Source organism: Doryrhamphus excisus, linkage group LG6 (assembly GCF_037039965.1).
Source record: "Doryrhamphus excisus strain RoL-2023G ecotype Guam linkage group LG6, RoL_Dexc_Guam_v1.1, whole genome shotgun sequence".
NCBI classification, from domain to species: Eukaryota; Metazoa; Chordata; class Actinopteri; order Syngnathiformes; family Syngnathidae; genus Doryrhamphus; species Doryrhamphus excisus.
The window spans coordinates 22,943,487-22,970,781 of NC_136362.1; the positions used below are offsets into that span (position 1 = coordinate 22,943,487).

The window sequence follows — 27,295 nt, forward strand, 5'->3', positions numbered from 1 at the left end:
AAGGCGTGCCCACCTCAATGCCTGTTCGTCACCCCAAGATCAACCGCACCATCTTCCTCCTTTGCCAGTGCTCTTGGTGGCCCACCCTCCGAGCGTACGCAAAGAGGTTTGTGGCCGCCTGTTCGGTCTGCGCCCGGAACAAGGCCTCCCACCAGGCCCCTGCAGGGCTCCTCCACCCCCTGCTCATCCCGTCCCAGCCGTGGTCCCTCATTGCTGTGGATTTTGTTACTACCCCCCCTCCAGTGGCAAGACCACCACCTTCACCATCGTGGACAGATTCACCACTTCGTCGCCCTCCCCAAGCTCCCCTCAACCCTGGAGGCCGCTCAGCTCATGGTCCGCCACGTTTTTCGCCTTCACGGCATCCTTTGGAGGTAGTTTCTGACAGAGGGACCCAGTTTTCATCCGCAGTGTGGGGGGCCTTCTGCAAGTCCCTGAGGGCGACCCCCTGCCTTATTTCCGACTACCACCCACAGAGCAATGATCAGATCGAACGGACCAACCAGGACCTGGAGGCAGCCATCCGGTGCGTGTGCCACCAACAGCCCACCACACAGGCCACCGACCTCCCGTGGATCAAGTACGCTCACAATTCTCAGATCAGTTCTGCCACAGGCCTGTCCCCGTTCCATGCCGCCTATAGTTTCCAGCCACCAGCATTCCCCACACTAAAGTCAGACTCCACAGTCCTGTCAGTGGCCGCCCATCTTGACCAGGCACGCTCGGCCTGGCGCAACACCAGGTCCGCTCTCGCCAGAACATCCGAACGGAACCAACAGGTAGCCAACCGCCACCGGACACCTGCACCGCACTACCAGGTGGGGCAAAAAGTATGGTTGTCCTCCTGTGACCTGCTCTCACTGTATGCATTCCCTATATGCACATCAGGCTGGTCGACGGTCATCCTGCATTCACGGGCAAGGCAATATTAGACGTGAGAAGAAGGGTCAGGGGTTTCCAGTATCTGGTCGACTGGTAAGGGTATGGCCCAGAGAAGCGGTCGTGGTTCTCGAGGTCCCTCACCCTCGACCCACGCCTCCTCACTGATTTTTACCGCCGGTTTCCCGAGAAGCTAGGTAAGCAACCAGGAGGCGCTTATTATCTTGTCTCACCCTAGTCTTAGCCCTGGTGTGCAGCCTGCTGCTGCCACCAGCGCCCTTCGTTCGCCCTCCTTCTTGCCTTGAGCCTTATTTGTTTACCACCAGTGAGTTATTAAAGAACTTTTAACCACTCAAACCTGCATCTGCATGTTGTGGTCCACTGCGGGAACGTAACAACAACAGCCTGCTTTTATTGAGGTCCAAGAAGCCACAATTCCTACAAGGGCGACTGTCACTGCCTTAACCCACAACTAACTCCAACATGGGGTCTTGTCCTCCCTCACTTCCTGCCCGTTACTTCCTATCCTTCTCCAACCCCTGAACATGCGTATCTCTCCATGGCAACACATGCACAAACACACACACTATCATACCTACAATCTTACTCCACAATTGGTTTGTGATCAATTTTATAGTAAGCTTAAAGGTTTCCATGTAAAGATTTACAGTGGGTGGCAAAAGTACTCATATCCATGAGCAACACTCAATTCAGTACAGAACCAAGGAAATGTGTTTCTCTCCTTTTTGTATTAAAAGAAATAGCCCAAACATGACAATGTATCACTGCTTTCGTTCAGAAGCACTCTTTACAATAGATAGATTGCAAAAGTCTGAATTTCATTGTTGAAAAAGAATTCACACCAAGGCATGAAGTCATAGTCAGCACTTGGTTGGAGCTCCTTTGGCAGCAATACCAGCTTCCAATCGCTTTGGATAACCAGCAATGAGTTTTGCTCAATGTTGTTCGGACAGTTTTTCAGACAGGTTCCTTGGTGATCTTCGGTGGCGGCAATCTTCACATCCTGCCACAAGTTCTCTTTTTGGGTTGAGATCCAGGCTCTGACTTGGCCCGTCTAGAAGCTTCACTTTGTTCTTCCTGAGCCATTCTTGTGTCACTCCAACTGTATGTTTTGGATCATTATCCTGCTGAAAGATAAACCTAATTTCAAGGTTCAGGGTTTTTGCAGACGTTTTATACGTTTCTGTTTTTTTTTTACAATCTTTCCTTAAAAACAGCCAAGCGCTCACGTTCAATAGAAAATCTTTGGCAGTAGCTTCCTAACAACAGCAGAGCCTTTCCACCAAAATATCGTACTATTAGGGATGCTCACTCTCAAACAGGAAGTCCCTTCTCCAGGATGTGAATGTATTTTGCACTATTCATCATACCTTGTACATGGACAAGCTCACCAGGACCAGAGGAAGACAAACAGCTCCATAGCATTATGTTCCCACCTCCTTGTTTCAGGGTAGGGATGGTATGAGTCGGATCATCAGCTGTGTTGGCTTTGCACCAAACATACCTCTTGGTCTGTGTTTGCCAAAAACACATTTTTTTAGCATTTTCAATTTTTCAAGTTCAATTTTGGATTGACCGGATCATTCTGTCCCACATTGCTGCAAACAAGCCTTGAGATGTTGTTCTTCAGGTGTGGCTTTTTCTTTGCAAAATGCCCATAGAGACCTTCTTTGTATAAAGTGTGGGATGTATAAACTTGTGTACATTAGTCCCAGCAATCTGGAGAGACTGCTTCAGGCCTTCAAGAGTTGCAGAGAGGTTTTCTCTTGCTTCCCTGAGCAGTTTCTCTTGCATTTTACTGTTTTCTTGGAGGGATGCCCTGTTCTTCTTCTGTACAAGTTATGCAACACTAGTTTTTGGCACATTGATGGCACCTGTGATGTGCTGCTTAGCTTTGGCCATCTCTATGCTTCTCTGGAACTTTCTTTGTGAGGTCTTCTGACAGCTCCTTTGACTTTATGACTGTTGTTTGCTGACAAGCATGGAGTGACTATGGATATGGACAGGTGATTACTGGGCACAATTAGAATAGAGAGTAATGGAGCCTATAAGAGTCACAGGTCTGTAAATGCAGGCTTGTGAGACTATGATGCAAGAGTTTTCGGTTTGCGAATAAAAATGACAACTTTGGTGCAATGGTGTGAATACTTTTGCAACAATGAAATACAGACTTAATTAATTTAACTTTTTCTAACTTAATTTAACTTTTTTGCATATTTCACTTTTTGGAGCCATTTTGGGAAACTATGCGTCTGTGATAAATGAGGGAACACTGTGCCCTTGTAAATATTTTCCTCATCCAAAGAAATCTGTCTAAAGCTAGACAAACATTTGTAGTTTTTGTCGACTAAAACTGGACTATAACGATCACATACAGATAGGACTAACACCTAAACAGTAAATAGACATTACCACCATATCATTCTCACTGCTGCTGGTTGTCAAGATAGCTTAGCAAGTTAGCAAGTTAATGCCAACTGACACAAGGACATGAAATTGTGACTTCTCAGATCATGTCACAATTTTTTATTGAAATGATCCAAACTTGATGCAACAAAGCAAACCGGTCTCACCATAGTTGAATTGGCTGTTACTTTTCTCACAGTTGATGACATTAAAACGATAGGGAACGCCAGGCACCATGTTACTGACTTCAAAGTAAAACCACTGAGTGTGCTGGCAACAGTTGGCATCTGCATTCAAAATGAGGTCGTATTCATATCTGTAGAGGAAAAGAAATTACATCATCAAAATTGACTAGAGGAGGCAATTTCTGAGGAAATTGCATGTTAATGAGATGATAGATGAAGTCATGAAAATGCGAAGTTGAAGGACAAGTGGCAAATTTTGGAATGTAAAACATAGCCAGAAAGTTTTAACGTTCGAAGATTTTAATCAGGGATGCTCCACTGTCGGCCGATTTCTCAAAAACACGTGATCCATATGTGCCAATAAATGTCTTCGGACTCCAAGTGTGACTTTTTATGACAGTGATATTTTGTTTTTAAAACAAGCAATGTGGTTAGTTTGGAGCTTGTTTTTTTTCCCACAGGGAAGTGGGTATTACATCCATCGGCTAACACTATTTGAAACTGTTGAATGGTGGGGCCGATCAATAGCACTCATCATAAATAGATGTACAGTTAATGCATGTGATTGGTATATGTATCAATTTCACTCTGAATGATCGGTATCGGAAGCATACAACCCTGTTCAGAGCATCCCTGGTTTTAATGGGTTGAGAAAGCTTTTCAATACGAATTCAATACAAATCACTGTGTGGAGTTTGTATGTTCTCCCCTTCCGTGTGGGTCTCCAGGTACTCCAATTCCTCCCACATTACAAAAACATGCATGTTAGATTAACTAGCGACTCCAAATTGTCCATGGGTATGAATGAATGAAGGTGAGTGAATGATTGTTTGTCTATATTTGCCCTGCAACTGGCTAGCGACCAGTCCAGGGTGTACCTCGTCCCTCACCCAAAGACAGCTGGGATAGCCTCCAGCATATCCGTGACCTTAGCGAGGATAAGCCACACAAAAATGGAGGGATGGATGCATGGACAAATTTTACTGAAATTATGTGAAATTTGTGGAAAAGCGTAAAATTTATAATTTCAGTCATAAAGCAAATAGTTTGCATTGTTCTAACTAGCTGAATTTGTGTTTGGAATGTTGCCTCAATGTACCCACAAGCCATTGCCTAGTTGTGCCACTTCCAAGCCTGGATAACCAGACAGGGTTGTGTCAGGATGGGCATCCAGCGTAAAAATTTTGGCAACCCAAATATGCAACTCAAACACGCTACTTCCATATTGGATCGGTCGAGGCCCGGATTAACAACAACTGCCATCGTTGCTGTTGACCTACAGGGTGCCGGTGGAAATTGAGTTACTGTTGGTCAAAGAAGGAGAGGAGATAGGTCCGTAAGAAGAGAGAGAAGAGGAGCGGCAAGAACCTAGAACTGAGAGTAGTGACTTTGAATGTTGGAACTAACAGGAAAAGAGAGAAAGTTGGTTGACATGATGCAGAGGAGGAAGGTACACATACTATGTGTCCAGGAGACCAGGTGGAAAGGTAGCAAGGCTAGAAGGTTAGGAGCAGGGTTCAAGTTGTTCTATCATGGTGTAGATAGGAAGATAAATGGAGTGGGAGTTATTCTGAAGGAGTGGGGTAAGAATGTCCCAGAGAGAAAAGGGTGTTGAGTCTGAATCTAAAAATTGAAGGTGTGTTGTTCAATGTTGTTCGTAGGTATGCGCCACAAAGTAGGATGTGAAGCAAAAGAGAAATTCAAGCTGGACCTTGATGAGGTGATTAAGGATCAACCGATATATCGGGCCGATATTTGCGTTCTTTACTTGAATCGGTATCGGCCGATGCGCGCGTGGGTTCGCCAATGTATTTTTCCGCCGCATGATTTACAGACAGGCATCCGCCGGGCAGCTCTGTGTTGCCGGAAGTGCTCCCTGCGACACTACAATATAGTTTAGTTTGTGGGTCTTAAAAGTGCCTACCGTTGGAATTAGGGAGCTGTTGATGTAGTTGGAGGCTAATATGTACAGCTGTTACCAACACCGCTTTAATGGCAACCTTGGCAATTCAGTCCCATGGTGTTTGGAGGAGTTTCATTCAGCCAACGCCGGGCTAAGGTTAAATGCGTTTCGTGTTATGTGTGTGCACTCTCTCCGAGCATGCACGCGCGCACACACACACAGAACGAATTGGAGCAGCCGTGTCTGCTATCAGAGGTCTTGAGCGTGCACAACACAAACTTTAATGATGAGAGAAATGTTTCATATATCGTACTTAATTGTGTCAGTGTGATGTGTTTGTGTGTGTGGAGGCGGGGAGGGTGGGGTGCGTCTCACATCGATGCCAGATAAAACTTGAGAAAGCTGAATCCTTCTGTGTTCAGTGTTTACATTTCAATAAATATTTGTTTAAACTTGATACCTGGAATATTTGTTATCATTGTCATTTTTTCATGTAAATTGAGGGAGCAAAAGCAGTATCGGCCACAAATATCGGCCTAATCAAAATCGGCCATCGGCTAAAGTGATGGAAAAAAATCAGTATCGGCCCGAAAAAACATATCGGTCGATCCCTAGAGGTGATGCAGAGCATGTGTGGACATGTACGTATGTTGGTGCAGGAAATAGGGATGATGAAGAGGGGACGCATACGTAGGTTTTGTATTCAGGAGAGGAACACAGAAGGACAAATGGAGGTTGACTTTGCAAAAAGAATGGAAATGGCTGGAGTGAATACTTTCTTCCAAAAGAGAGAGGAACTTAGGGTGACCTATAAAAGTGGAGGTAGCAGTACACAGGGAGACTACATCTTGTGTAGTAATCTGTGCTGTAATCTGAAGATCAGTGACTGCAAAGTAGTGGTAGGTCAGACAGCATAGGACGGTGGTGTATAGAATGACGTGGTTCAAGATGACGAGGGCAAAGGACAGAGGACAAAATGGTGGAAGCTGAAACAAGAAGAGTGTTGTAGGATTTTTAGGCAGGAGTTGAGACGGGCGCTGGATGGTCAGGAGGTGCTTCCAGATGAATGGACAACCACAGCAAATGTGATCAGGGAGACAGGTAGGAGAGTACTTGGAAAAGAAAGAAAGCAGACTAAAAGACTTGGTGGTGGAATGAGGAGGTGTAGGAATGTTTACAGCAAAAAAGGTTAGCTAAGAAGAAGTGGGACATTGAGAGCACTCAAGAGAGTAGACAGGAGTACAGAGAGATGACGCGTAAGGTGAAAGTAGAGGTGGCCAATGCCAAACAAGACGTCAATAACGACTTGTACACTGGTAGCAGCATAGTTCCTGACTGGATCTTGAGTTCCTAATAGAATCTTTGGTGGTGAGAAGATGCCTCAGGAATGGAGGAGAAGTGTGTTGGTGCCCATTTTAATAGTGATGTGCAGAGCTGTGGAAACTGTGGTATTGTATGAGGAAATGACAAAGAGTGACAGAGAAGTATGTCCAAGTGGTGCAGGACATGGATGAGGACTGGAATGCTAAGATGTGCTGTAGGTGTGACAGAAGAGTTCAAGGTGGAGGTGGGACTGCATCAGGGATCTGATCTGAGGCCCTTCTTGTTTGCTATGGTGATGGACAGGCTGACAAATGAGGTGAGACAAGACTATGATGTTTGCAGATGACATTGTGATTTGTAGCGAGAGTAGGGAACAGGTGGAGGAGGTCCTGGAAAAGTGGAGGTTTGCCCTGGAAAGGAGAGGAATGAAGATCAGCCACAGCAAGACAAGCGTATATGTGTGGGACCCAAGTGGAAGAGTGAGGTTACAGGGAGAAGAGATACAGAAGGTGGAGAATTTGAAGAACTTTGGGTCAACAGTTCAGAACAATGGAGATTGTGAAAAGGAGGTGAAGAAGCAGGCAGGATGGAACAGGTGGAGAGAAGTGTCAGGTGTGATGTGTGATAGAAGAGTTTCAGCTAAAATGAAAGAAAGGCACACAAAACTGTGGTGAGACCAGCCATGTTGTTTGGCCTGAAGACAGTGCCACTGAGGAAAAGACAGGAAGCACAACTCGAGGTAGCAGAGATGCGGATGCTGAGTTTCACATTGGGAGTGACCAGGATGGTTAGGATCAGGAATGAGTACATCAGGGGGACATCATTTGTTAGACGCCTTGGAGATGAAGTCAGAGAGGCCAGAATAAGATGGTTCGGACATGTCCAGAGGAGAGATAGTGAACATATTAGTAGAAGGATGCAGCATTTAGAGCTGCCAGGTTGGAGGGGTAGAGGAAAACATGAAGAGCAGGTTCATGGATGTTGTGAAGCAGGACATGAGGGTTGTTGGTGCCAGAGAGACAGATGCAGAAGACAGGGTTGGATGGAGGCCATTGATTTGCTGTGGTGACCCCTAAAGGGGAAAGAAGAAGAAGCTGAATTTGTGTTTGGAAAATGTGGAATTTCTGCAAAAGAAGGGATTTTGGGGATGTGGAGAATTAATATCTTATTCTGCTCTGCCTTTGCTCTCTTCAGCTTCCTCACCCTACAACACCACCATCCTATGCTGTCTGTCTACACATTGACCTACTCCTACTTTACAGTCACTGATCTCCTTCAGATTACACTGTACTCCTGTACACACTATACCTCCACTCTTATAGGTCATCCTATGTTCCTCTCTCTTCAGGAAGAAAGTATTCACTACAGCCATTTCCACCGTTTTGGCAAAGTCAACCACCATCACCTTGTCTGACACTATTTTTACCTTCAGGACATTCTTAACAAACTCAGATGAATTCTATATTTCTCTTCCTAGCTACACTATGATAGAACAACAACAACTCTACTCCTAAACTTCGGGCCTTGCCATCTTTCTACCTGGTCCTGTCACGCTTCGGTGTGACATGTACTTTTCCTTACTGTTGGGGTTGTGTGTTTTCTTGCTATGCTCTTACTGCTTTTTGTGTATTTGCAGATGTGGACCTCCCTTGAGTCAGCGCTACAATGCGTCTTTTTGGCCACTCTTAGTCCCCGTCTGCAGGATGAGTTGGCAGTTGTGCTTACCACCTTATTCATATCTGTAAAGGGGACGAGTGGAAGAGGATGCCACTCAAGGCAGTCTTAGGGCATTTTGAATACTGCATCATGCCCTTTGGTCTCACTAATGCTGCTGCAGTCTTCCAATGTTTTACCAATGACGTCCTACACGTCATGATCGGCCGTTTTGTTTTATTTATTTAGATGACACCATTATTTATTCTTTGTCCACCAAACAACACCTGCAGAACGTTCATGTTGTCCTCCACAAACTTTTGGAGAATCAGTTGTTCATTACACCTCAAAAGTTCACCTTTCACTTGCCTTTGGTGTCCTTTCTTGGGTTTATTGTGGAGAAGGGCAAATTTTAGACCCGACCCTGCCAAGATCTTATTCAACCTAGTCGCGCTCTCATGGTTTTTGTTGAGGTTGATGCGTCCGATACTGGGGTAGGGGCTGTGCTCCCTCAGGGCCCCAGCTCTGACCAGAGGCTTCACCCCTGCACCTTTTTCTCTAGACGTCTCTCACCCACTGGATGCAACTATGATGTTGGCATAGTTCCATGTTGCTCCCGGTGTTGGAGCTGTTGGTGGTGGTCCTCGCTCTGCAGGAGTGGAAACACTGGTTGGAGGGAGCGACGCACCGGTTTGTCATCTAGACAGATTTTAGAATCCTGTCATACATCCACTCTGCTCAACGCCTCAACCTCCGCCAAGCCCAGTGGGCTCCCGTTCACACTCGCTTTGACTTCACTCTGACTTATTGCCCAAGTTCCCTCAATGGCAAACCAAATGCACTCTCCCGAATGGACTCACAAGTAGAGGACCCATCACCTGAGACCATCCTTCTTCAGTCCTGCATAGTGCGCGGCCTCCAGTGGGAGATGAGAAGCCAGTGACTGAAGCCAGCTGGGACACCCCTCACCCAGCAGGCTGTCCTCCAGACCGTTTCCCGGGCCCTGCGTTTGGAGGTCCTGACCTGGGGCCACGGCACTAAGATTGCCAGCCATCGGGTCTAGCGGGACACACTAGCGGGACCACAAAATGTAATCGGAAACTGGTGGATTGTCATCGCAAGTCGGTACCCAACTATTAGCCCGGGCAGAGTGTCTCCCCTTGCTGTGGAGTCCAAGAATCTGGCCCCAAGGTTCGTGGGACCATACAAGCTGGTGCGTATGGTCAATCCCGTTTACGTCAGACTCAAGCTGCCCACTTCTCTCAAGACTTACCCAGTGTCCCACGTGTCCCGTTTGAAGCCGATCGCCTTCGGTGATGTCAACCATCTCCTGGACGCACAGTATGTCTACCTTCCTCCTCTGCATCATGTCAACCAACTCTCTACCTTTTCCTGTTAGTTCCAACATTCAAAGTCCCTACTCTCAGTTCCAGGTTCTTGGGGCTCCACTTCACTCTCTTCTCATGGGCACATCTTCCTCCTCTCCTTCTTTGACCAACAGTAACCCAATTTCCACCGGCACCCTGTAGGTCAACAGCAACAATGTTAACTCGGGCCTCGACCTATCCGGAGTAGAAGTTGTGTGTTTCATTTGCATAATTGATTTGGCAAAATGTTTATGTCTGATGCCCTTCCTGACACAACCCTATGTATTTATACAGGCTTGAGACTAGCACAACAAGACACTGGTTTGTAGGCTACATTAAACCGAGTACAATCATATTATTTATGTTTTGCTATCAACAGAAGAGATTGTAACAGAAACTGAAATACTACTATACTCCCAATACGCCATGTGTCAAACCCGTGACACAGAAGGCCAAAACAATGTAGGTGTTCTCTCCAACCAGTTTGTGCAGCAGGTAATTTAATTGATGCACTCCTTCCCTCAAATGAAAGGAGGCATTGATCATTAAAATCACCTCCTTCAGTGACTGGCTGGAAAGAAAACTTGGCCAACTGTGGTACGAGTTTGATACTTCTTCAATAGACCAACAGAATTAGCATGCTGTGGTTTTTTGTGGTTACTTATACATTTCAATATGAATAATATTTTGAAATGAAAAATAAACAATTTACTATTGAAAACGTGGGCATACCTGCGAACCTGAACAGCCTTTCTCAGGTTTCCACATTCAAACCTGGAAAAAAATCTCAAAGAATCTGGCCTGTCAGGTGAGCTAACAAAGAAAAACAGTGCTTATTACTATTAATTATTATGGTATTGTTATTAATTATGGCTCATAAAATAAACTCTCATGGTTGTACTTTAAGACAAACAAAATGTATGCCTCATGTACCATTCAAGACATAAAAAGTGCTATTTTAGCATGTACTGTTGAGCTACCTGTCATCCTCCAGGTCAAAGACAGTTTGGTTGACCATGTCATCAGTATTCAAGAAACGTTGGATATCTTCAAACACTTTCTGCCTGACAAAACAAGTATTGAAGGGCAGGACAATTAATTTTGGTAGGATTAAATAACTTTTCATTTTGTGACAAATACAATAAAACAAATAATCCAAAACATTGCAAATTATTTTTCAGCGATTCCCTCAGTATAACACATTGTTGTGTATAACGCCACATTCTGCTGCACCCAAAGCATGTACTTTTGCCAAACTTCCACAAAACATTGCACCTCATTAAACGTAAACACACTACTAAAAGTCAATTAAGGAAATGTATATGCAAATGAGCATTGACACACAATGTGAACTCAGAGACTGTGGGTCCATTTTATTTTCACTGGGGCTTTTTGTCCTTTTTGTTTGTATAATTTATTATGTTGGTTGTTTCCTTATTTTATTTAAAGGTTTATCACTGCAATTACTACAGTGTCCCCAAGGGGACAGGGAGGGAAAAAAATAATGCACAAAAAAAAGAAAAAAAAGAAGACGTTTTAAATTCTGTGATGGTTATTCTGCTTATCTTTTGAAAATAAAATGATCCATTTTATGGCCAGACTTGTGTTGTTGGAAACATATCTTTGAGTACTGATATTGGAAAAAAATACATTGACTAGATATACATGGGGTTCATTTGCTTGTGTGCACTGCTTGTCCGATAAGTACGTACTCAACCAATATGCTGCTCTTAATTTCAAGTTTCACTCAAAAACATCCACTCTGAACACAGAAGTAGCGGTATGCCCTTAATGTAAACAGTTTTGCATCTTTTTTTAACCAATTATTTTTTCCTCATTGATAAATATCAAAGTTTAGTACTTTTGGTAAGGTGTACTTGCATTATTATGCCATCTATAATCATTACATTCATGTAAAATTGGTCTCAAAATAATGCTGACAATATTGTGTGTCAGAATTAATTTGCAGGACAATTCTGGCCCAGGATTTTTTTTAAAGTTCCCATGAAACTTCTTATTTAATGACATGGCCCAAGATAAGAAAAACGACAATGTGCGTTAGATTTGGATGCAATTATTTAGATGTGTAATGGGGTACCTCTGAACACTGGGCTTGCGTGGGGCCATGGGTTCATTTCCTGGTGGTGGGACGTGACCCCAAAAATCAGGGAAAGCCAGGATGTTGAATCCTGGAATAGATTTAGTTTTGATGGCTGCAGCACGGTACATGATGGGTTTGTGGTAAGGGATGAAAACACCATGTCTGTCAATTAACTTGTCTATCATAGCACAATTGTAAGAACTGCTCCTTCCCTCTTGGTTATCCTGGTCATCATTTGTCGGACACAACTTGACTTCTCCCCTGGAACAGAAAACAGGCTTCTGAGTTTCCCAATGTTTTTTTGTTGAATGTCAAAAAGTACATACATACAAATCTGTTACTGTCACAACAAAGGAGAAAAAAAGAAGGTAGATATTGGTATTGGTAATTGGCTGATATACAACATTGCGGTATAAGTATTGGAAATGAAAAGGTGGTATGGAGTCACTATTCCTATTACAAGCCTGTCTGAAGTTAGCCAGTTTCCACTTGAATGGGATATGGTCATCATTTGATCAAAATTTAGCTCTGGCATCCACTCTCTATACTGAATATGACTCCAATGCCACTATATACGTATACTGTAGGTCTATGTACACAAACACAGTTTTCATACAGTATGGAAAAAGACACCAACTTCCTTTTTCTCGCTATGTGAAACTAATCAGGCGAAATTGTTCCTGTTTTAAGTCAGTTAGGATTCCCAAAATTATTCCTATTTGCTGAAAGCTGCAATTATGAGACATATAATATTTTCGAGTTATTTTTTATTTCTTTCTTCATCAAAGGTTTACATACATTTCCATAATATTTAATAGCACTGCCTTGTAAAGTGTATGACTTGGTTGAGGTGTTTTGTGTATCATTCCACAAGCTTCTCACAATAGTTTGGAGGCCATGTTTCTTGCTCGTGCCTTTACAATTTTCTATGGCATTTACGTCAGGGCTTTGTGATGACCACCCTAAAACATGGGACCTCAAACACATTCCTTTGTTAGGAACAAATTTGTTCTTAAGTCCTGCTTATGAAGTTCTTACAAAAATTGTGGCATTGATGAATATTTTAAATGTTTATTTATATATAATCTAGGATTTGTTCTTAGGTGGGAAAAGGTTAAAACACAATACAGTGATAAGTCATATTTGTTCATTTTTTTTCCATTTTATGTTTTGACCTATTTGTCAATGAAGTTGCATTATTAAAATTTGAAACTAACAATCTGAATTCTTACACTAAGTGTATCACTTCAACAATGAGCATAGTATACATCTTTGATAAAAAAAAATATTAAAAAAAGATTTAAAAATATATATTTTTCTGTGGCAGATTTTCTGTAACCATCCCTCACCTTCTTACCGAAAATCTAAGAAGATTCTTTGGGAAATGGTGGTGAATGAGACCCATTGACTGTGTTGTCCTTAAGTCACTTTTTGTGAATATTTTGTTAATATTTTTTGATAATATTTTGATTGTTGGTATGTATAGGGTCATTGTCCATTTGAATGATGCATTTGCGACCAAGCTTCACCTTCCTGCCTGATGACTTGAGATTTTGTTTCAATACTTCCACATGTTCTTTCTTCGGATACCATTGATGTTATGTAGTGCACTAATTCCTCCTGCAGCAAAACAGCCCCACATAAACATACTTCACAGTTAAGATGTTTTTTTCAGGTATACAGGCACATTATGGGCTCTAATTTCGTAGAGCAGGCACACCCACACCTCCATCCCTCACGCCGGCGCAAGTGGCAAAGAGGGAGGAGAGAAGGCGACCAATCAAATGAACCCCAAATCTGTTTTTACTCCAAATTTTGGAATTTAATGTGCCTCCAACCAACTCAAATGTCAGTTAACCTAGCAAAGCAAAGCCATGTCATCATCATGTGGGCTACCCCACATTTTTCAAAACGATGTCACTGTGTATGTAAACTTTGGACTTTGAAGAAAGTAACAAAAACACATAATAAAATATTGTTATTGTCATAATTGCACATACAAATAACTTTTGTAATCCTAATTGACATAAAACAGGAAAACAAGTACACACACCCCAGTGTACACGATTTACAACTTACCTCATCTCTCTCTTTCCTCCAACTTCAGAGCTGGTGTTCAGGATGCCATTACGACTGTCAAAATCTTTGGCCTTTAATATGGCAGCAGCTGTATAGCAACAATACAGGATGTGGTCAGCAGTACATTTTGAAATTACTTTAAATATCTTTTTTTCTGGATAGGCAGTTGAACATTATTATTATTATTATTATTAAAACATGCACATTTAGTTTGTTTGAATAAGATGAATACGCTATAAAAGTAAATGTTATAACCTGATGAGCTTTTGTCCATTTTCATTTTTAACAGTACCTCTCAGAAGAAAGGGCTAGGCCAGGGGTCGGCAACCTTTACGATCAAAAGAGCCATTTCCCCCCTTGCTCACGAAAGAAAAATAGGCTGGAGCCGCAAAACATAATTTAAAAACAATAGCTAATAATCTTTGAATCTGAATCTAAAAGTTTGAATCTGTCTTTATTTTAACTAGTTTTAACAGGAGAATACAGCAAATAGAAGCGCAGTGTACATGTGTAATGGAAGCCAACTCATACAGTATCATCTTGGTTAAACCTCAATACCTGATGCCTGAAGAACTGTGTAGCAACATTCTCACATCCACAGCAAATTGCGAGTCTCCCAAGATTTTGATTGACTGCCAGATTCGGAGGGAATTTTGGGGTATCAAAGTAGTTCAGAGGAGAAAAAGCGGAGTTGATCAAGTACTCTTCCTAGTATACGGTCTCACAGAAAGTCCGATTTTTTTCAACACTCAGTACAAAGATTGAAGATTGTTAAATAAAAAACTTGAGCATTGCGAAGGGAGCCACAACAAAGACGCTGAAGAGCCACATGCGGCTCTGGAGCCGTGGGTTGCTGACCTCTGGGCTAGGCTGACAAACCTGCTCTAGAAGGTAGATGTTATGCACAATATATTGCATTGTAAATATAACTTTACCTGATTTGGCTTGAGCTGGTGTGCCTTTTTCTGTCTTTGAGAGAACTTCAGTACTCCACCGTTTTTTTTGTAAAGCTACATTGTTGTAAAGCCCAGTGTCGTCGTTGGATGAAGACGATGATGACGGTGAACTTCTCTCTGAACTTGAATCCAGCTCCTGGGTGAGACAAACAGATTTGTGCAGATTATTTGCCGCATTTTTAAAAAAAGTTACAAAAATATTTAGTACCATTTGAATCTAGTCACAATGTCTCTCACAAAGTAAGCTGCTGCTGCATGATTACCTTAGAAACACACAAAGCGGCATTGCCAAATGTAATGTCCTATTTGTAGGATGGATGTCCCCTTTTAAGAAGGGTGACTGCAGGGTGTGTTACAACTATACAGGGATCACACCCCTCAGCTTCCCTGGGAAAGTGTATTGCAGGGTGCTAGAGAGAAGGGTAGGACAGGAGCTGCAATGTGGTATTTCGGAAGGAATGTAGAAGTAGTGCTTGTCCAAAATTACTGGGTCACATGGATCCCGAGACTGAAAGAGCTCACCACATACCTACCCCAAGACGGGCAGGAAACAACACCCAACCCTTCTTTGATTCTAAACAATTATTTTTTACAGACCAAAGTTTTCCATACCTGTCGGTGTCAACTGCCCACTTGCCCTGCCCACTCTGAGGAAGACTGCAAGTGGACAGTTGAAACAGATCAGATCTGTGACCTGTAAAAAGAAACTGTACTAACACCTACTCGTGTGTAATTATGGGCCACTTCCTTCATTATCAAGTGAAAGAGCTCATCATACAACAACCATAGAAACAAACCCTACAAAGGAGGTGTACTTCAATCAAGACAACACTTGTGTATGTTTAAAAAGAAGGAAATGTGTACGGGATGTAATTAGTAGGAATGTCCAATATATGTCGATATTGTCCAACTCTCAATTACGATGCTGATATCAACCGATACTGATATGTGTAAGATCACGAATCTCGTGTCCTGGAATTAAGACCAAGAGCTCTATTTTCGTAGACCGAGCACACTACGCGCCTATGCCGCACCGACGGGGTGTGGTCAGCACACTTTGCAGTTTTCACAACACGTTGCACCCACGCCTCCATCCATCCCACTGACATATGGGCAACCACAGGTAAATCCTTAAGACACCGACTGACTTACATTTATTCAACGAGTGTCTCCCTTGTTTTCCTATTCTCTCTCTTTTGTCTTGGAATGAGATTCATGAGATGAGTTAAGCCAATGAGAGTACATACTTTGTATCGCATGCCATGGCTGTTTGTGGTTGGCTGAAAAATGTGAACTCATTAGTTGGCATCGTACTTTCAGCTGCCGTCAGGTGGCTGTCAAATCTGCCTGACACTCTGAAAAACCTGCCCTTGTCGCGCTGTTTTGTCACTCCGCCAAGCTGAAAATGTGGACACCTCAGCTGGTGCGCCGCCATGCTTATGGCAGCACAGCCCAGTCTACCAAATTGGCTACGTACAGTGGTGCATTCAAACCATCCTTTGTGGCCCTTCATATCCCAACATTATTAGCGCGCTTCCGTCAAGCCCTTAATAAAGTCAACATTTCAGTGCAAAGCTTTAGAGCAGGGGTGTTCATTAAGTCGATCGCGATCTACCAGTTGATTGCGGAGGTGGTACTGGTCGATCGCTGGTCGATCGCTGGTCGATCGCTGGTCGATCGCTGGTCGATCGCTGGTCGATCGCGGCGTGACATTAAAAAAATATCATCCTAGCATCAATGCCGTCACTTGATTGATATACGGGGCAGCCATTCAGATGACAACTGAATGTTGCCCTTCGGGTGACCAATCAAATCAAACAACGTCTCTAAGTGCAGCAGAACTTACGATGTCAGCTAGTGCTAAGCTAGTCGGCGAATTGCGTCAGATTTTAAGCCCTCGCTAAAGTTTATGGTCACTAAAATGAGTGAAGTAGCTGGACCAAGTAAAAAGGCAAAAACATATCACTTCCATACGGAATGGGAGGTGGACTTTTTTTTCACAATGTCTTTTTCGAAGTGCGTTTGCCTGGCTAACCTGGCTATCAGCAGCTACTGTCCGGACTTTGCATCCCTGGCTGATTCAATTCAGTGCAAGTCATCAAAGTAAACTCAGGTAATTACAAAAAATGTTAATAGTTAATTATATGTGTTTTGCAATATTGGCTCATTTGGTTATGTAAGGTACATCAACATACATTGTACGTACAAATAATCCTCAATACATTTGAAAATAAATGGATGTCTTGCATTTTTGTAGTGGGTAGATCATTTTGACTCGGTCATTTTAAAAGTAGCTCGCATGCTGAAAAAGTGTGAGCCCCCCTGCTTTAGGGAATCAATTTGTATGTTTTGATTAATTAAGTATTCATTTGTTTGTAAATCATAGGTATTGAGTTATTGATATATTTGTGTAAGCAGACATTTTGGAGTGTTGCATTTTTCTACATTGTAGAAGGATTTAGTGTATAGTACAATCATTTATAACAGGCTTAGCAAATTTTAGACATGACTGAAAATACAGTAGCTATATCAAACATATATTTCAAATAAATGCATATTAGTGCATGGTGTTGCTGTATATGTTCCACCGACAAAGATGTCTTGTGTCTGTTACTGGGACATCATGTGGACTGGTGCATGTCTCTGCTATCCATAGATCCATAGATGTTTGCGGCTTGAGGAGGAGCCTCTGAGCGTCTGGCCTTATTTGTCGACGGGGTAGGCTGTTGGCCAAGTCGGCTGCAGACCCTTAAATTATACACACTTGCTAAATGTGCTGCAAAAAAGGTCAGTGTGCCGCCACTCGATTGATCCATAGACTCCAGTTCCTTTTACAAATGTTTATTTCCTTTCGTCATGGAACTATAGAACTAACGTACAAAAAATAACATGACAAATCACACAGCAGTTAAAAAATCAGCTGCACTGTTGCTTCAAGGATAATAACAAATATAAATAGCACTCACCACTTTAGCCTGCTTCTCAATCGATGGCGGGGTCACAACTCCACAAAACGCTGCCCATCACAGTGTCTAGAGTCCTTTTACAGTGCCATTTACACCTCTTGAGCAGTTGTCCTACCTACGCCTTTCTCGAAATGCACAAACGCCACCTAACAGCCGTAACTGTCCTTAACTTAAGGAAGTGATGAAGGTTGTGTGCTATAATTCAAAATAAACGTATACATTTCTAATTAACAGCGTTACAGCTGCAGTCACAAAGGATTCAGTGGCACAATGGTCTGTTATTCTACTTGGTCTGGTGATTTTGGGAAACAAACTTAAGCTGTACATTGTATCTATAAAATCGTCAATTACCTTCTTCTTGTGTGGATTCAGCAGATCGATATCGAAGTCTCCACATATGAAAATTGTTTTTTGACTGTTATCGGAAAAGGTTGTTTTGATTCAATCTGAAAAAACATTTCTATCCTTGAGTGTGGCGTTCTGTATAAACAACTTATGTACACGTTTTTGCTTTGTTCTTTACAGATTTCAGTTGTTATGCATTCTAGGATATTGTCAATAGCAACTGACATATTCTTTACTTTAATGTAGTTGTTTGTCCACATACAGGGCGACTCCTCCTCCCCTCGTGTTGTTCTTGTTGATGCAGGTCATCTCATAACCTTTCAATTCAAAGTCTGTGCCTTTATCCTCGTTCAGCCAGGTTCATCCAAGAAGATATATTGACATTTCCATGTAGATGGGGAATGGTGTTTCCCGATGTTTTGAATGCCTATGAGTTGATGCTCCTTCCTTGTACCTTGTGTAACAGTTGTACTGAAGGAGCTGGGCAATTGCAACGTCTGATTTGGAGGCACCAAATCTTGAATATGATTTGATGTCAGCCCAACCAATCAATCATGCCCACAAATTGAAGAAGGCTGGGTGGAATGGCCTCTTCAATACACCCTTGATGGAATGTTCCATCAAGGGAAAAGTTATGGTCTAGCATGTGTCTTCTCAAGATCTTGGCTGCTTTGGCAAGAGTCATAGCAACACTGTAGTCAGAGGCTTGTGATAGAGCAAAGCCTACATCTTTTTGGAAAGCCAGCAGGACATCTCTTCCCTTCTTGTGACCTTTCAGCTCGGGTATTTCAGCCAACAGCTTGTCCTTCAGTCTGGTGGCGTTAACTTCTGGTGTGTTCATCCCCAGCTGTTCTAGACGCTGTGTGTACAAGTTGACCAGATCTTCAAGCCTGAATATTGCAGGTCCCTCAAAACTTGATTTTGTCTCCACTATGTATGTTACTAGTTCAGAAAATGCTATTGGGTAGACATCCAGCTTCTGGCTCTGCTTACTCTTTTCAGCATTTCTCAGGTAGGCTCTCTCTCTGTTGTACAGGGCTGTCGAATATGCAGCATGATACTTGAGCTGCTGAGCAATTACATCTCCACTACTCAGTACTTTGAGAAGTCTTCCATCATATAGAGTTTTAGCACAGTAATTGAGTCTTTTGTTAAGGTTCATGGTCATGGCATGTCTCAGTTCTGATGCTGGCTCCTTTTGTTCACAAAGAAAGCACTTGGACACCAGACTCCATGACAGTTCTTTGAAGTTTGTTTTGCCCTTCTTCTGATTGAGTACTTTGATGCCCAAGCCTTCTCTTTCTAGCCCTGTCCAGTTTGGTGTTGAATAGATATAGAATAGAAATTTTCTATGTTGATCTATGTTGAATAGATCCTCAGTGCTCTTCTATTCCACCACCCTCATCCAGTCTGGTTGGATCCAGAATAATGGGCATTTCATTGAGGGCATGAAATTGGGGAATATTGGTTGCAATCATGATGTAGCCATCTTGTTCAGATGAATAACGTTTAGGTGGGGATTTTAGATCCTCATTATGTTTATCCTCTTGGCCCAATCAGTTTTCCATTTAGATGATCCTGGAGCTGAACTTGCCATTTTTTTGCTAACTACTAGATAACTGTTGTGAGGCTTGAATTAAATAGCATTTGGGACACTATAAACTACACTGCTACCACTAAATACATTACTAGTGAATTATAGTTATAACTACTGCATGGTGTATACTGTGAGTGCTACCTTGATATACAATGCGTTAAAGGCTGACATGCTCAATCACACACAGGGACCACACATAGGATCTAGTTTATCTTGTGAGCCAATATAGTGGGTTATTTTTATTTAATCCCAGAATAAGACAAAAAAAGTTAGCTTCTGAAAGATAGAGTCCTAGTTTTGGATTCTACATGTTAAAAAAATGCATAGATTGATGTCAGAATCATCCATATTGGCCAAGTTTTTGCATACTTATTGCAGAGCATACAATTTTGGTACCGCATATGGTGGCCATCTTGAAAATGGGTGGCCATCTTGAATTTCAAGTGGCCCGCATACTTTTTGAAAAGATTAAGGTCTAAGGAGTATCTGTGCCAATTTTGGTGCTTGTATCACACTTTGAAAGATTCCTCTGAAATTGAATGTTGTCTGCTCCACCATAACTACAATTACATACACAAGGGGCTACAACCATATAAAACAACAATCTCATGGTCCGGAAATTGTACACTTGTGGGTGGGTGACTACTGTCTAAAACAACATTGTGGGTCACCGCAATGTGTTAATTCCATTACTGGAGATAGGTGTATCAGTATTGGCATTGGTTGATATCGGAAATTGAGAGATGGACAGTTATTGGAAGAAAAGGCAGTATCGGATATCCTTCAGTGTTAGTTGGTGAAACATAAAAGCGCCAGAAACAACAGACTATAATTACAGGCTTGAATCATCTCACAACTGGCACAATAATAGCAATATGCAATATTCCCCATCATCAAGTTTTTTGTCATTTCCTTCAAGCACAAATGTCTCTGACTTATGGGTTAAAACCTGCAAAACTAACTTCAGATATGTTCCTGTAAAGACAACATAAATATAAAAAAATAACATAGATATTTTTAGCTCTATGGTAATAGATGAGGGAGAGCCAAGTCATTTTATGTTGTCTGATGCTGGTGCCAAGCTATTGTTACTTAGATTATAATGGATTTAATGTTACCAAAAATATGCTTGTAATCTCATGCACTTTGTATTACAGTAAGAAGCTATAATTACAGTAATTACTTTTGTAATTAATTGCTTGGAACATCAGTCACACACGACTGTCAGACACCAAGGATACTGTACTGACAGATGACACTGACACTTTCAAAAACTGTACCTGGAAGTCATGCAAGACTTCGGGACATAGACGGCTGTACTGTGGCAGTAGCTCTTTGGGTCTGTCAGGTTCAGGGCAAAGACAAAGTTTGTTCAGGTCCGTCTCCAAGTCCTCATCCTGGAACAAGAAATTAGGGATGAGCGAGTACACCACTATCTGTATCTGTATCCGTTCACCCATCTAAATTATCAGTATCCGTATACTCTGAGTGGGCGGGGTATACAACGGAAGTGGGTGTGGTTTAACCAGAAATGGGCGGGGTTTAAAGCTGTGCCTAAAGCTATACATTATTTTAAGTCCGAAATTGATTTGGATTGATCAGAAGTTGCTATATGTATTGTTTATCATTCAGTTATATGTTTTTTTTGTGTAAGTGACCCTTGAGACTTTATTCTTTAATTATTTGTATGTATAATTATTTCATGGGCAGCACGGTGTATGAGTGGTTAGCATGTAGGCCACACAGTCGGGAGATCGGGAAGACTTGGGTTTGAATCTCCTCTGGGCATCTCTGTGTGGAGTTTGCAGGTTCTCCCCTTTCGTGCTAAGGTTTCCTCCCACATTCCAAAGCATGTTGTCAGGGCAACATGTGTCAGCCTTGCTGACTGTATTTTTCTCAACAGCACCGCGTTCAGTATTACAAGTAGACAAAAGAAAAATGTTTGTGCCCGCTGACTTAAAAAGATGCACCGTGTATGAAAACAAGATGTTATGAAACAAGTTTACTGCATACTGCAACATATTGAGAGGGGAGTAATATTTTATGTATGGATCATGTGAGACATACACGCTCTCGTGCTCCTGTGCAAGTGTACCTAATGTTGTGGCCAGTCAATGCCGGTTATACATGTATGTATGTATTGAGTGCCTGCGCAGCGCTGTGCTTCGTGCAATCGCACATGTTACGTAACAAGTTTACCAAGTAACTTACGTATACAAAACAAAATAGAGGTGAGCTGAAGAAAACCTAACTAAGAGGCATTGTGACAAACAGCGAGACGTTTTCGACTTCCCAATTGCAAGGTGTGAAGTCGCTGAACCACTGCCACCGCCGCCGTCTTGGGAGAGGCGATCGCTGTGTGTGACTGGCCAATCACAGAGCGTGAAGAGTGAATACATAATGAGCATTTTATCTGAACACGAATACAGATAATGATGAAATGTAATTGTTTCATACTCTGGCAAAAATTTATTATCCGTAACAGATACTCCGGCACATCCCTACAAGAAATAGTTTGTGATCCATAACAAGCAACAAACCTCTCCATTGCTTCTATTGCCATCCTTTGGAAAATGTACTGAATTGTGCCTAAATACAGTATATGCTATACAGTAATTTAGTTGAGTCTTCCAACAGATGTACCGTAGTCAATTGACTACAATTGTAGTCAAATTTTGCAGCTCAGTTTTTCAAAAATGTATAAATCACACTGTTCCATGGTATATTTTGCCTTAGTTAAGCATAAACATTGCTAACTGAACTAAAATATAATATAAATAATAAGGCACTCAAGATGCATTCAGAAGATGCATTCAAGTTGTGGTACATAGTACTCCACAATGGTCACTAGTTGTCATGTATTAGGTGAGAATATTAGGCGAGACACCCATGCCATGCCACACCAGACTACAGGTGCCATATTCAACAACGAAACAGCATGATTAGGCCTGTCACAATAATCAATAAATTAATTAATTGAAATATTAAAAAAAACAAAGTCGATAACTTTGCCAGTCTTGCTAAACTGACATTTGCATGCATACAAGGAAAACAAACATGTTTTCCTTGTCTCGGTTTACCACACAGGCTGGATGACAAGAGGGTTCACTTTGCATCTGTCTGCACGTGTTGGTGCTACAGTGGAATGAAGGGAGAGAGTGAACCCTCCTCTAAGCCATTGAGCCTCTTTGTCCAAGTACGTGGAGGTGGGGGCTTCAAGTAAGTGCTGGCTAGCTAGCCGTTCAGAAGCTGAAGCTCGACTGAAGTACTGTGAAAATATGCAAAAACGTCCAGTGAAAGTAATTTGGTAGATTCAACTCAAATCAGGAATTGAACCAACTATATGGGTCAGGAGCCAAGCACTCTTCCAGGTGAGCTATACAACTTTTACTTTTACTTTTACTTTTACTTTTACTTACCAGAACTGGGGGAGCAGTTGGGTATGCCAAATAAGTTTAGTGCAATCTCCCATCATGCTTTGTGGCACTGCTCTTTAAATCGCTGTAAATGTTGTGTGTTTAATGTTATGAATGTAGGTTTTTGTCATTTCCTGTACATCAAATACAATGTTTATATGACACTATAACTGTAGTTTGTGTTCTTTGCAGTTATGATCTCTTGCCTCCCTTGTGCTTGACATGTGCCCAGCAAACATTTGAGTACTCCATCCATTTTGTATACTGCATGTTAGCACGAGGTATGAAGGAGCATTGTGGACTGGTAATGACAACATTCTGTCATTTTAAGGAAGTGCTGGTTTACATTGCAATCCAAAATAATTCATTCATTCATTTTCTACCGCTTATCCTCACGAGGTTCGCGGGGGTGCTGGAGACTCAGACTCTGGGTAGTAATAAGCTATGTATTTGTATTGCCAATTCCCATAATACATTGTTGCACTGCTGTTTAAACAGTTAATGTTATGTGTTTAATGTTATATAATTAGCTTTTTTTATTCCATGGAGATGGTAGATGTCCTATGTGTAATTCCTTCCTGTAATTATTTGCTGAACGTTAATTATATCTTTTGTTCAGCTGACACCATGACTTTGTTATGCCCAAGCATTTATAAATGGGAAAATCTTCGCTGAAAATATGAAATTACAGTGACTGTGGAAATATTTTGAAATGTCTGAATTGGTGGCACTCTTATAGTTTCATTTTGATCAAGTGGAAAAACAACCTATTTCAGTTCATCAAAAGTTTAAGCCCACAGGTTATAAACGCCAAAATCTGCTCAAAATTCATTCAGGCATTTATTTTTTCTGTTCTGGTTTGGAGAGTTTTTGTCATTTTTTGAGCCATGGTCTTAAATCCCTGATCAGCTGATAAACAGCCTTTTCAGTTTAATTGGTGTTTTCAATAAATGTCTTTTTTGTCATACTGTGGCTCTACTGAAAACCTCCTTAAGATCCAAATGTGCAAAATGTAAATTCTAATAAGCTGTGTGAATTCATGCAAATATGGCAAAAAGGGAAATCATTTTGTCAGACTTGTTGACTGTATTTTTCTCAAAAGCACCATCTTCAGCACTATAAGCAGTTTTCCAAACGACTTTATCTCACCAGCAAGCAAGCATATGTTTTGAAAAAAAGCACCATCAGTGACTGATACACGATGTGAAAAACTGTATTTTAGGAAGCACGTTTAAGATTGCAAGGTGCATATTGCAAAGTGTTGAGAGGGATGTAATATTTTAGCACAGTTATGTCAGCCATACATGCAGGATGCTTGATGTCGTCCTTGTGCGACAAGTGTACCTAATGTTGTGCCCAATCAATGCAGGTCTGTTCACAGCGCATGTTACCAAGTTTACCGAGTAACTTTAGATATTGACCAAAATAGAGGCGATCTGAAGAAAACCTAATAAAGTGGAGGCATTGTGACATATGGGGAGCCGTTTTCAACTTCCCGATTGCACGGCTGGGCTCCTCTATTGTGGCTGTCGCTTTTGAAGTCGGTCTTGGGCGTATCAAAGAGCATAAAGATTGAATCCATCAAAAATGCATTGTCCGTAACGGATAGTTGTTTAGAACGGGTATTCGGCTCATCCCTATAAAATGCTCTTGAGAAGTAGTATTTACTTGAGCTGCTACAGTCAAATTCTGTTTGTGCAGAGCATTGTTGACCTATTGTCATTTTTAAAGCGTGACAATAAAAATGTATAAGCTGCAGTACTGACGGTTAAAATAACTCAACCCCCACAATTTACATTGCTGAGAATCCAAACATTGGTGGATACAAGAAAAGCCATATTTGTCACTGAACTAATAATACAGCATAAAATGAATTGTGCTTTCTTGTTTTGCAACATTCATACCAGATACAGTCTGATGAACGTACATAGTCTATGCTGGCAGCCTCTTGGCAACCTTCCTCCTCTTCCTCCTCCTCCACAATCTCTGCATTGCTGCCATCTTAAAACACAAAATTAAAAAGAAGAAATTGGAATACTGTATCTACCTAGTGTATCTACTAGGGCTGTCAAAGTTAACGCGTCAAAGAGAAAAGAAACGGTGCTGCGTTAACGGAATGTGCGCACCTCCTGTTTGACCCCCGGCCCCCACCGTAGTTTAGTTGAAGCACGATAACTCTGTAGCCACAAGCTGGAACAAATATTGATGGGAAATGGAGAAAGAAAAGAATATTTAGATTGGTAAAGTTAGCTTCAAAGCCCTGGCAGATGGCTCTTGTAGCAGAACCAAAGTTATTTGTATCTACTGTCGGTGTATTTGACTTATCACGGATCACATGGCCTGCCAGAGACTGGAGCAGTGCAGATATATTTTTTATTGTCATATACGGTGGTGTCAAAACTGTGGGATTTCATATTCAATAGTTTAACTGTTAAAGTATTGTAATAAAAATAATATTTACTGCAACATAATTATTGATTTATATTTATTCTACGTGTTCTGTTTTAGAAGATAAATGAAATTATATTGAGTATGCAATTTTGATGAAATGTTTTATGACTATTGCCCTGTGTTTTAGGGATTTTCATTTGTACATTTCCTACTAAGCATCATTGGTATTCGTCAGGAAGGGCATCTGGAATCTAAAGTGCTCAAGCCCAAATCAGTATGCGGATCACAAGATCCGCTGTGGCAACTCCGTAATCAGGAAAAACAAACAAGCCAACAAAAATGATAGATAAAAACATCTGCGATTAATCACAATCAAATCTCTTAATAGTCCGACAGCCCTAGAATCTACATATACAGTACTGCACTGCCAAACATCACTAAAATAATACACAATGCAAAAAAACAGCTGTTGCTGGGACACAGGAGATCATACATATGTACATTATAAGCACACTAGAAACCTATCAGTGTAATAGTGTAATACTTACCTTCAACTGCACTGTACAATACTTTGTTTGGTAACTGTTACTTCATAAACTGAGATAGTATATTCCCAATTTTAGCTTGGATGGTCAAGGCTTTACCTGATACCGCAGCTTCACCGCAAACGGTATATTGTCTTCCGGGCAGGGGGAAGCTATATGCTGAATGATCTGATGTCAGTGGTAGAGGGGTCTTTGGCAGGCACTTTCTCATCAGCTGAACAGAGGGCTCCACCAGTGACTCCACACATTTGTTCAGCAAACATGTCTGCAAAAGCCACAAATATGACAGCCCAAAGTAAAAAGTCACAAAGATGTGATCGTTCACCAGTTTGCTATTGTAATCTAGTCATCATTTTCAATAAACAAATCACATCACCGTGGCTGGCATGCTGGCACGTTATACGATATATAACTTTTTTTTTTTTTTTAACTGTGCTGCGATTCATTCATCCTTCAAAGTGCGTCTCTCTGTGCTGCCCGGCTCCTGCCCTTTCAGCACTCTTGCTCTCTCTGCCACAGTCTCTCACTCATTCCATTTAGGAGGAGACGAAATGCTGGGAAAATGTTTTTATTTTGTTGACGCCATGCAAAGTGGTGACTTCATAAAACAACTACAATACACTACAATATAGTGCCATGCTGAAAAGGAGAACATCCACGTTTTAGAGAGCATATTACAGTGCTTTAAAGTTGCATCTCTGTGAGATAAAATACATGCAACTCTAAATTGACATGTCCACCATTACAGGTATATAAGACTATTATACCACATTTTAAAGTAAAATAAAGATACAGTGGTATGAAAAGGTTTGGGCACCAAGATTTTCCTTTATGAATCAGTAGTTGTTGGGATCAGCAATTTCAGTTAAAAAAAGAACTGTTCTGGAATTTTGGAATTTTCATTCAAAATCCCTATGTGAAACATAAACGCATATTTCTTTTCTTTTTCTGTGCCTTATAACACAAGAAAACAAGTTAATTTGAGCTAGCTTACAATGCTGTCATTGGGATATACCTATACAACCTGTAACCTATACCTATACCTAACTATGAAGAACATATTTTTGCTTGTTTGAAGAGAAATAATAAATTCACAAGAAAAAATAAAACATTTGACTAAATAATGAAGGACCAGTTGTTTGAATTATTTAGATCAGTGTTT

General features: G+C 41.5%; 1 protein-coding gene across 1 annotated transcript in view; it reads right to left on the bottom strand.

The window, feature by feature from the left end:
• The window catches only part of agbl1 (AGBL carboxypeptidase 1), a 134,598-nt gene that overhangs the window by 74,491 nt on the left and 32,812 nt on the right, over window positions 1-27,295 (bottom strand). Inside the window, exons 8-16 of the mRNA XM_058087448.2 lie at window positions 26,233-26,398; window positions 25,125-25,198; window positions 21,062-21,178; window positions 14,853-15,009; window positions 13,918-14,005; window positions 11,836-12,099; window positions 10,718-10,801; window positions 10,470-10,550; window positions 3,474-3,622 (exon numbers count right to left, since the gene is read on the bottom strand). Coding sequence (XP_057943431.2) covers window positions 3,474-3,622; window positions 10,470-10,550; window positions 10,718-10,801; window positions 11,836-12,099; window positions 13,918-14,005; window positions 14,853-15,009; window positions 21,062-21,178; window positions 25,125-25,198; window positions 26,233-26,398 — 1,180 coding nt within the window. The remainder of the gene's footprint in view (window positions 1-3,473; window positions 3,623-10,469; window positions 10,551-10,717; window positions 10,802-11,835; window positions 12,100-13,917; window positions 14,006-14,852; window positions 15,010-21,061; window positions 21,179-25,124; window positions 25,199-26,232; window positions 26,399-27,295) is intronic.